We start from the raw sequence: 11,916 nt of genomic DNA, 5'->3' as shown, positions 1-11,916 counted from the left end.
CCCTGCCTAGAATTTACTCAGTTGTCAGAGAATATGGCCATGGAAAACAGTGGGGATAGACCCTGAACACCTTCAAAGCTGGTTCTGTTCTTACTTTTATTTTCATAGCACAGTGTTCAGCCCTGAACCTGTGGATGTGGTGGCATGTCAAGAAATCTTCTGTGGGTAAAAGGGGCATAAAGTACACCACGTTACATGAGAAGATACAGGTGTTAGCATCATTGAACCAAGAGCTAAATGGGATGATAATTCTATCTGGATTTATGACTTCCATTTAAGCATGTGGTTAGTTTTAATGAATCTATATCTATATATCATTTTTCTCTATTTCCATAATGAATCAGGTCAGAGTTTTGTGGATCAGGAGTCTGGGTCCAGTGTTGATGGTTCTCTTCTCAGGTTCCTAAATGGTTAAAATAGGGCTACAGACTGTCCAGAGCACAGAGTTGTCTTTCAAGCTCATGGGGTTTGGCAGAATTAGTTCCATAGGTAGTAGTGCTGAGATCTAATGTCCTCACTGGCTGTCAGCTCTCTCCTAGAGCCTGCTCACATTCCTTGCCACATGGGCCCCTGGGTATCCAGAACCAACTCTGGATATATTCTTCCATTTTAAATCCTACTTATTTATGAATATCTCTAAGCTCTTTGTCTCTGACCAGTATAGCAAGATTTAACAGCCCACTTCTTAAAGTCAACAGCTTTAATGATATATGCAAAATCACTTCATAGCATGACCTGAATAGTGTTTCAACAACTGAGAGAAGGTGTGGATATATCAGGGACAGGATTTCCGAACTATTTTAAATTTTTAATTAACATAATGTGTGGGTTTTTTTTTTAATCATTTACCAAAGATTGAATGGGCCTCAATTGGATCTTTGGCACTGGGGGCATTTGGAAAATTTACCTTTTAAAATCATTATATGACTTCAGGGAAGGAGATAATAGAAACATAGTTTCACAGCTGCACTGAATCATTAGTGGCTTCCACTATGTCTGAATCCTTAGAAGGTAAAATTACCCAGAAGCATGTGCTAAAATGAAAAATTAATTCTAAGTCTTGTTCCATGGATTCTCATAGTTCATAACCTAAAACTCAAACTTCAATCGAATTAATATTACCGTCGGATCAGGCCCATTCTGCTTTCATACTGTTTGATTAGTATTTCTTAAATACCCATCTTTTATTTTCTGAAGTGCTCTTCCCTGGGCTTTGAAGGCCAGCACCCTCCTCTATTCACACATTAGGGCAACTGTCCCCTACTTGATATTTCCTACTTCACCTTTTAGATAACCCCTTGGGCCAGTTACTCTGCATGACACATTCTGTTTTATCATCCTGTCATCTATGACTTTAAATTTTTGAATGTATGTAAGAATGGGAAGGAAATTATATTGCAGTGATGTAGGAAAACTATCATTTAGGTAGTAGAAATTGGAGCAAAATAAGCAAACCTAAGAATGTATGCTTAGGGAAACGGACTTTGGCCCAGTGGTTAGGGCGTCCGTCTACCACATGGGAGGCCCGCGGTTCAAGCCCCGGGCCTCCTTGACCCGTGTGGAGCTGGTCCATGCGCAGTGCTGATGCGCGCAAGGAGTGCCCTGCCACACAGGGGTGTCCCCCGCGTAGGGGAGCCCCACGCACAAGGAGTGCACCCATAAGGAGAGCCGCCCAGCGCGAAGGAGGGAGCAGCCTGCCGAGGAATGGCGCCGCCCACACTTCCCGTGCCGCTGACGACAACAGAAGCGGACAAAGAAACAAGACGCAGCAAAAAGACACAGAAAACAGACAACCGGGGGAGGGGAGGAGAATTAAATAAAATAAAAATAAATCTTTAAAAAAAAAAAAAAAAAAAGAATGTATGCTTAAGGCAGCTTCATGGAGGAGGAGGAAAAAAACATGGGTGTGTAGAACAAAACTGAAGTAATTATTAGCATCTTCTAAACACAAATACGTGGTGGACCAAGAACAGTATGGACTGTTGATGAGAAGGAATGCCTTCCTTGATGATATGTGTCAGCACATCACCATTCATGAATGTTGGGTGGAGACTCTCTTCTAAGGTAATAGGCTCTTAAGTATAGGAAAATGTACTTATTATTAATTAGAGGTGGAACAATACATGCTTGAGGACACTCAACATGAAGGAAAACCTCTTAGGAACATTAGGAAAAAATCCTTGCATGAAAGGTAAATTCATTAGAGAGAAAGAATTTTTGTATAAAAAATTGTGAAACTGCTCCACATTTTCTCTTTATCTCTGACTCTTCTTGCAGAGTTGATCATGAAATGGACCAGATTCCCATTACTGTACCTTTCCTAAGTATCAGCATTGCTACAGGGGAGGAAATCTCAGAGAAGCTGGTTAGTAATGGTTGCAGAAAAGTTAATTGTTTATTGTGTACCCTCCCAGTAAAATGAATCATTCTATTTGTTCGTAATTTAGTGTTCTGTGCCTAGAAGTATTCATGATATTGCTATTTGCATAATTCTAAATGTATCATTAGTTTTAGGTAGGAATAAATGAAGAACTGCTCTATCAGACCTTGGGAGCTGAAGCCATTTTACCTATGACCACTAGGTGGATGTGTTATACTTCAAGTCTCCTAACCACTACATTAGTGATTTTAGGATATGATGTACTTAAAAGACAGTGCTAAGGGTGACTTGTAAGTATTTGGTGACTCATTTCTGGGAGTAGTATTTGTATTAATGGCAACATGAAGGTCTTGTTTTGGATATATTAATTGAGGTGTCTTTGGGATGTCGAAGAGGAGTTTCAAATATCTTTTTAATATTTAAAATAGACTGGGATAGGTCCACAATATGTGCACTACATCTTAAATCTATCCAATGATACAAGTATATTCCACATAGGTTTTAGTGCCATATTTATAACATTTACTTAAGTTCTGATACTACACTTACAGATGCATGCATTTTATTACAAATTCCTTTGTTTTCAAGATGGGTGCAGTTGATTTGAAAGAATTAAATTGGTGATGGACTATGTCATTTTCAAAATTGTCCTGAATATTATTGAAAATTGTGGTGGTAAGTTGATTTCTCGCCTTTTACAGGTGTGTGATTGCATTTCCCCTAGTCATGATATTTTTATCTCCTTCCACTATATGTCTTTACAATTCATTGCAGAGATACTTTTGGCTTTATACTCTGTGATGCTTTGCATATGCTCCTCGGGGACTTGGTTGTCTGCTCAGAGCTCTATTAATGTAGTTTCCCTGGAGATGGGACCTGAGTACATAAGACAGGTGAGCAAGATGATGTCACATTCCCAAGGGCTCTTATTCCTGGTGCTCTGGTTCTCAGGTGAGAGGTTTAGAAGTTTATTATCTTTATAAATTTGGAGAATCTTTTTAATTTGCAGATTGAGCAAACCATTTCATCTAAAGCAGATCTGAATATATATGATAATTAAGAAAACCTGCATTAAATAGATATTTTAAACATTTCTGATTTAATGTACAATTTATGTACTTTTCTGGTTGCAGGTTCCAGTGGGGACATCGTGATGACCCAGTCTCCAGGCTCTGTGGCTGCATCTCCAGGAGAGACCATCACCCTCAAGTGCAAGGCCAGTCGGAGTGTTTACAGCAACTTAGCCTGGTACCAGCAGAAACCTGGACAGGTCCCTAAACTGCTCATCTATGATACATCCACCCAGCCATCTGGGGTCCCTGATCGATTCAGTGGCAGAGGGTCTGGGACAGATTTCACTCTCACCATCAGCAGATTCCAGCCTGAAGATTTGGGAGATTATTACTGCCAGCAGCGTCAGAGCCCTCCTCCCACAGTGCTTCAGCCTCGAACAGAAACCTCTTCCCCAGGGCTGTAGGGCAGTGAGTCCTGCAGCGCCAGTTGCTTCATCTTCAAATAGACTTTAGTTTGTTTCCATCCTCCAACTGTCTGAGAAACCACATACTTTAGGGAACTGTAACACTGAAATATTTTTTTCATATGGCCAGATCAAAAGGATAGGGTGAATAAATTTCTACCTCTTACCCTCTAGGCAAGGGTCTTGTAAACTTTACACCCTGACGGAATAATTCTCTCTTCATTGTTTCTCTATATGTTTAAAAATTTACCTTTTTCTCTCCTTATTCCTTCGATCTTCTTCCTTCTTCCCCACCTACTCTGATCCTTCATATTCAAACTTCTCCCATGGAAGGTCATCTTCCTCCCTTACTCTTTCTTTTACTGGGCCCTGTTGCCATCCAAGCCTTTTTCTTCAGTGTCACAAAGTGGGATTTACTACTCTACCTTCCTTTTTTTAAATTTAGATAACTATTTTCATTTTTTTATTACCATCAAATAATAATTGTGGATGCAGTAATATACTCTACTCATTGAAGAATATTTATATTATATGGGATAATGCTCATTCAAAGAAATATGTTAACTTCAGTTTGGATTTATAATTTTCCAGTGAGCTCCATTTTCCTGCAATAGTCACCCTATTCTATAGTTCTCTTATTAAATGGTTGAACTGTAAAACTTGAAAGAAATTTAAGTGTTTTCCATATTTTTATAAGGTCTGTGTTTATTTCTTCTTTTCCCCATATCTTTGAAATGACACACATACAATTTTATTCTTTACAACATTATCTAATATTGTATGTTTCATCTGTGTAAAAGAGACATATAATGCAAAAAAGAATATATGTATACGTGATGATGTGAAGCAGTATGGGTCTCTGTAAAGTATGTTCTTAAGGTGAATCCATTCTGTGGGTGTAAACTATTGTAGGTGGGACACTTTGAGTAGGACATTTCAGTTCATGCCTGGCCCACTATGGATCTCTGTCCCTTTACTGGAATCTTTTATAAGAGAATGAGATTCAGACAAAGAAGGAGAAAGCCATGGTAGCAAGGATCTGAAGCAATGGAAGAGAAGGAAGAAAGAAGCAGATGCCACCATATGTCCTGCCATGTGAAAGAGGATTCTAGCATTACTGGAAGATGCTCTTTGGGAAGAACAAATTGCCTGATGATACCTTAATTTAGACATTTTTCTCAGTCTCAAAATTGTAAGCTCTTAAATTACAAAATAGCTCTTGTGAAAGCCATCCCATTTCAGCCCGGCAGACTAGAACAATCTATATTCAAATATAGAATATTTTTATTTATAGTTATTCAAATAGAATAACTGAATGCCTGCCTCCTTTTGTAATGTCCTTTTTTCTTTTCTCCATCTCTTTCAGCTATTTTGATTTTTACATGGCAATTCTCTAATTGTTCAGCTTTAACCTTCTAGAAATGTGTGATAAATTTCCTCCTTGATTTTTTCAACAGTTGTCAACTTTCTCTCTTAACATCCTTTGACACTGAAGGAATTCATGATTCTTAAGTCTGCTGTAACCTGTACACTTTGGATAAACTTTAATTAACACATTATTCTCAATGTGCTAGTGGAAATGCTCCAGTCATTCTAGCATTATTTCTGAAATTTCTTCATAAATACATTGGTGGATGAAATTTAGTTTCACCAAATGGTTCATCAACACTGAGGAGAATACAGCAAACTCTCTGACACACATAACTGCTTTTTATGCTTAGTATTGAGAGGTATTTTGACCATTGAATCCATGTCATTCATTCACTCAAGAAATATTTATTAAGTGGTTCTTCTGTCAGTTGCAAAGATCTCTTTTATCATTGTAGTTGATGAGAAAAAAACACATATAAAAATATACATTATGTCATTTTGTATATGTAGGACAAAAAATTAATCAGGGTTGGGTAGGAGACTGTGGCTTAAGAATGAATAGCAGGCATGGTGGAGCCAAGATGGCATCAGAATACAGAGCTCCTAGGGTCAGCTCATGAAACAGGGCAGTTGGTGGTTACCCAGAGCTACCTAAAGTACCTTTTAGATGACCCAGGAGACCAGAGGAGTATCCTGCAACATCCTTGACAGTGTGGAAGGGAGAGACTACCCATCTGCACAGAGAAAATGTCAATAGAATGCTCCACACCACAGAGGTCTGTGCCCATGTTGTGCAAGCCACCTCAGGAGCTGTTTTGTGGTTGGGGCTAGACGTTCCATTTCCCCCAATAAAAATGGGAGGAAAACATGTTGTGGCATGACTGCAGCTACTGATTAGTGGAATCAGCAGGCTGAAGTAGAATCCTGGGAACAACTAAACTTTGAGCCTGTCCAGGCCAGAGGGAATCCAGTGAATGCCATTCTGATTCTGTCCTGGACACGAGGGGAGGCAGTGCTGATGGAAAATCACAGTGCTTGTAAGGACCAGCTTCTGTCCACCCAGGTTGGATTGCAGATCTAACCTAAACCCAGTCCCACCTCAGGCACGAAGGAAGCTGGGGAGACCTGCACTGCCTCTCTGGGAAGCTGCAAGCCATTCTGCAGAGGCTGGTGCCTATCCTATTCCATGGGTGCAAGCCACCCCAAGAGCTGTTCCGTGGCTGGAGTTGGAAGTTCCATTTCCCATAAATAGTGGAGAAAGAGACAGATGTCCACTGACCTCAGCTACTGATTAGTGGACTCGGCTGGCTAAAGTATAATCTTAGAGATAGCTGGGGTCTGAGTGTGCCCAAGCAGGAAAGCCCAGTAGCCATCACTTTGAGCCTGGCTGACTGAAATTCAGTGAAGTTAGGGATGGGCTTCTTTCCACCAAGATGGGACTGCAGCCCTAGCCTAGGCTCCAGCCCCACCTCCAGCAGAGAGGTAGCTGGTGGGACCTGCACCAGGCTCACCTGGTAACTGCAAGTGCTTTCTGCTGGCACAGACTGAATAGTCAGTCACTTGTGTCTGCAGCCCCACACCCCAAGAAAATAGGAGAGGAGCTAGGTATCCTCTGACTCTCCAGCCAATGGCAGGAGTTTTTAGCTCAGAAAGATTTGTTGAGTGCCTTTGACACCATCTCTATCTCTGTACCCCCACAGGATAGCAGGGGGGCTGGTGTTGCTTCAACCTCTCAGGGCAACAGTTTTGGGGTGCACAAGCCTGACTGGTGGGCACCTGTGGCTCCATCTCCACCCCCAATAGGACAAGAAATGTACTGTGTTTCCCAGACTCTTTGGGTAACTTCAGGTGCTTTTGGCTCCCTCAGCCTAGTGTGGTGGGTACTTGTGGATGCACCCTCACCCACCAATAAGAAAGAAGGGGACTGATCTTTCCACAGCCTTTTTGGGCAACAGCAGAACTTCAGCCTGCATGGGCTGGATTATTGGATGCCTATGAATCCACCCCCCCACACACACACAAGTAAGATAGGAGGGTTCTGGTGTCTTCATAGCCTCTGGATAATGGTGGGTACTTTTAGTCAACAGGGACTGAACTGTCAGAGTCATGTGGATCCAACCTCATGGCTTAAGAGGATAGAAGGGAGCTAGTGTTTCTTCAGCCTCTCCAGGCAATCGCAGGTATTCTCAGCCTAAAGAGACTGAACTGTTGTGCACCCATAGAGCCACCACTACCAACCAATAGTGTAAGAGTGGGCTGGAGCTTTCTCAGCCTCTATGGACAAAGGTGGGTACTTTCAACATACAGGATTGAACTGCTGAGCATTTGTGTTTCTGTTCCCATCCCCTAAAGGGCAAAAGGAACAGTACCCCCTAAGCCTTTCAGGGCAACTGCAGGCATATCTGGCCCACAAAGATTAGATTGTTGGGCACTGCAGGGGGTCCATTCCCACCCCTGGCAGGGAGGGGTTCTAGTGCTACATCAGTTTACATGAGCAACTGTGGTCATTTTGGGCCCATACAGCATAGATTGCTGACAAAAACTATAGCTCCATATCCACTTAAGGTAGGGGAAGAAGGGGAGTTAAGCTTCATCAGTATCTCCAGGTGACTACAGTCTTGTGCCCAACTGGGATTATTATATATGCCTACAGCTCTGTCCCTATTGCTGACAGAGCAGAAAGGTGTGAGAACCTTCATCACTTCTTGGGACAATGTTGGCAGCTTCAGCCTCCATAGCTTATAGGACCAACTACATCCTTGGTTCTTACTACACAACCAACAAGGGAGGAAAGATAAATAATCCCTAAACTAAAGGGAGAAACTGCACCCAGAATACATACAGCTAGATATGGAAACACCAACAAAAAATTACATTTCATACCAAGAAACAGGAATAGATGGCCCATTTAAAGGAACAAGATAAGCCTGCAGATGACATAAAGGAGTTGATCAACTAATCATATATGTTCAAACAAATCTCCTTAATAAATTCAATGAGATGGCTAAAGAGATTAAGGATATTAAAAAGACATTGGATGAGCACAAAGAAGAATTTGAGCGCATACATAGAAAAATATCAAACTTCATGGGAATGAAAGGTGCAATAAATGAAACTAAAAATACACTGGAGGCATATAAGCACAGATTTGAGGAAGCAGAAGAAAGGATCAGCCACCTTGAACACATGGTCTCTGAAAGTGAACAAACAAAAGAACAGATGAAGAAAAGAATGGAAAAAATTGAACAGGGTCTCAGGGAACTAAATAACAGCAAGAGACATGCAAACATATGTGTCATGGGTGTCCCAGAATGGGAAGAGAAGAGAAAAAGGGCAGAAAGAATATTTGAAGAAATAATGGTGGAAAATTCCCATCCCTATTAAAGGACAAAGATATCCAGGTGCAAGAAGCACAATGTACTCCCATCTGAATAAATACAAACAGACCAACTTTGAGACACATACTAATCAGAATGTGAAATGCAAGAGACAAAGAGAGAATTCTGAGTGGCAAGAGAAAAGCAATGCATAACATATAACCAACAATATTAAGTGCCAATTTCTCATCAGAAACCATGGAGGCAAGAAGGCAGTGGTATGATATATTTAAAATACTGCAGGAGAAAAACTGCCAGCCAAGGATTTTATACCCAGCAATATTATCTTTTAAAAATTAGGATGAGATTAGAACATTTACAGATAAACAGAAACAGAGAGAATTTATTAAAAAAGACCATCTTTGTAGGAATCACTAAAGGAAGTGTTACAGCCTGAAATGAAAGACAGGAGAAATGGTTGGGAAGAGAGTCTAGAAATGACAACAGTATCAGTAATAGTAACTAAAAGTGTCAAATATAAAATGACAGACAAAACACAAGATCAAAATAGATGAAATAAGAACTGCCTTTACAGTAATAACATTGAATATTAATGGATTAAACTCCCCAAACAAAGACATAGACTGGCAGAATGGATAAGAAAATATAAGCCATCTATATATTGTCAGAAAGAGACTCACCTTATATCTAAGGACACCAATAAATTGGAAGCAAAAGGTTGAAAAGAGATATTCCACTCATGCAGTAACCAAAAATAAGCTGGGGTAGCTCTATTTAGATCAGAAGATACAGACTTTAAAAGCAAAACTGTTGTTAGAGACAAGGAAGGACATTACATATTAATAAAAGGAATGATTCATCAGGAAGCAATAACAATCATAAATATATATGCATCTGACCAGGATGCCCCAAGATACATGAGGCAAACACTGGCAAAACTGAAGGGAGAAATAGACAACTCTACAATAGTAGTTGGAGACTTCAATACATCACTCTCAGCATTGGATAGAACATTTGGGAAGAAAATCAATAAAGAAAGAGAGAGCTTGAATAATATGATAAATGGTCAAAACCTAATAGACATATACAGAACACTGAACCCCAAAAGAGCAGGATATACATTCTTTTTAAGTGCTTATTGATATTTCTCCAGGATAGACCATATGTTGGGACACAAAACAGATCTTACTAAATTCAATGAAATTGAAATTATGCAAAGCAGTTTCTCTCATCATAATGGAGTAAAGCTGGAAATCAACAAGAGGGAAATAAAAGGAAAATTCACATATATATCGAGATTAACCAATGCACTCTTAAATAATCAGTGGGTCAAAGATAAAATTTCAAGAGAAATCAGTAAATATCTTGAGATCAATGACAATGAAAATACAAACTATCAGAACCAATGGGATGCTGTGAAGGCAGTGTTCAGAGAAAAATTTACAGGACTCAATGCCTTCATTAAAAAAGAAGAAAGAGCTAAAATTAATGACCCAACTACACAGCTGGAGGAACTAGAAAAACAACAGCAAACTAATCCTAAAGCAAGTAGAAGGAACGAAATAACAAAAATCAGAGTAGAAATAAATGAAATTGAGAAAAAAATAGAGAAAATGAACAAAACCAAAAATTGGTTCTTTGAGAAGATTAACAAAATAGAAAAAGCCTTAGCTAGACTGACTATGAAAAAAAGAAAGAAGTTGCAATAAATGGAATAAAAAATGAAAAAGGGAACCTTAGTACTGACCCCACAGAAATAAGGGAGTTCAAAAGAGCATACTATGAACAAATTTTGGCTAAAAATTGGACAATATAGATGAAATGGAAAAATTCTTAAGAATGTACAGACAACCAACCTACACTGACACTAGAAGAAATAGAAGACCTCAACAAGTGAATCACAAGTAAAGAAATTGAAACAGTCATCAAACCGTTCACCAAAATGAAAAGCCCAGGATCAGACATTTTCACAGGGGATTTCTACCAAACATTCAAGAAGATTTAATACCAATCTTTCTCAAGCTCTTTAAAAAAATTCAACAAGAAGGAATGCTACCAAACACATTCTATGCAGCCAATATCACTCTAACATAAAGCCAGATAAAGATACTACAATAAAAAAGAAACTTATAGACCCATTTCTCTTATAAATACTGATGCAAAAATGCTCAATAAAATAATTGCTAATTGTATCTGACAACACATTAAAAGAATTGTCCATCATGATTGAGTTTTATACCAGGCATGCAAGCCTGGTTCAACACAAGAAAATCAATCAGCATAATACACCACATTAATAAACCAAAGAAGAAAAATCACATGATCTTATCAATTGAAACAGAAAAGGCATTTGACAAAATACAGCATCTTTTCTTGGTTAAAAAAAAAAAAAACTACAAAAAGAGGAATGGAAAGAAATTTTCTCAACATGATAAAGGCTGCATATTAAAAACCCACAGCTAACATTGTACTCAATGGTGAAAAACTTAAAGCTTTCCCATTGAGATCAAGGACAAGACAAGGATTCCAACTGTCACCAATGTTTTTCAATATAGAGCTAAATGTTCTAGCTAGAGCAATTAGGCATGAAAAAGAAATAAAAAGCATCCAAATTGGAATGGAACAATTAAACTTTCACTATTTGCCGATGATATGATTGTATATCTAGAAAATCCCAGAGAATCTACAACATAGCTGATAGAGGTAATGAATGATTTCAGTAGAGTGTCAGGATACAAGATCAATATGCAAAAATCAATGGTGTTTCTATACACTAATAATGCACAATCTGAGGAGGAAGTCAGGATAAAGTTTCCATTTACAATAGCAACAAAAAGAATCAAATATTTAGGAATAAAGTTAAGCAAGAACGCAAAGTAATTGTATTCAGAAAACTATAATGCATTGCTAAAAGAAATAAAAAAAGACCTAAATTATTGGAAAAACAGTCCGTGTTCATGGATTGGAAGACTAAATATCATTGAGATGTTAATTCTACACAAAGTGATATACAGATTCAATGAAACCCCAATAAAAATTCCACCTACATTTTTAAGCAAATGAAAAACACAATTATCAAATTTATCTGGAAGGGTAAAAGGCTCCAAATAGCCAAAAACATCTAAAAAATGAAAAGTGAATTTGGAGGACTCTCACTTCCAGACTTAAATCATATTACCTACAACAATGGTAAAAACAGCATGATATTGGCCTAAAGATAGACACATAGACCAATGGAACTGAATTGATGGTTCAGAAACAGACTCTCACATCTACAGCCAAATGATTTTTGAGAAGCCTGTCAAGCTCTCCTAGTCGGGGCAGAAAGAGGCTGGTGGTTGCCAATTTGA

The 11,916-nt window shown here is 38.8% G+C and overlaps 1 gene segment (V, D, J or C); it reads left to right on the top strand.

The window, feature by feature from the left end:
• The first annotated feature begins 3,282 nt into the window (after positions 1–3,282).
• LOC111760441 (immunoglobulin kappa variable 3-20-like) lies at positions 3,283–3,857 on the top strand. The segment is given in 2 exon segments: positions 3,283–3,331; positions 3,514–3,857. Coding segments are annotated over 2 exon segments (393 nt in total).
• The last annotated feature ends 8,059 nt before the right edge of the window (positions 3,858–11,916 follow it).

The sequence above is a fragment of the Dasypus novemcinctus genome, chromosome 17, assembly GCF_030445035.2.
Source record: "Dasypus novemcinctus isolate mDasNov1 chromosome 17, mDasNov1.1.hap2, whole genome shotgun sequence".
Classification (NCBI taxonomy): Eukaryota; Metazoa; Chordata; class Mammalia; order Cingulata; family Dasypodidae; genus Dasypus; species Dasypus novemcinctus.
The sequence above is the reverse complement of the archived record's forward strand: the minus strand, read 5'-3'. Positions and strand labels throughout refer to the sequence as shown.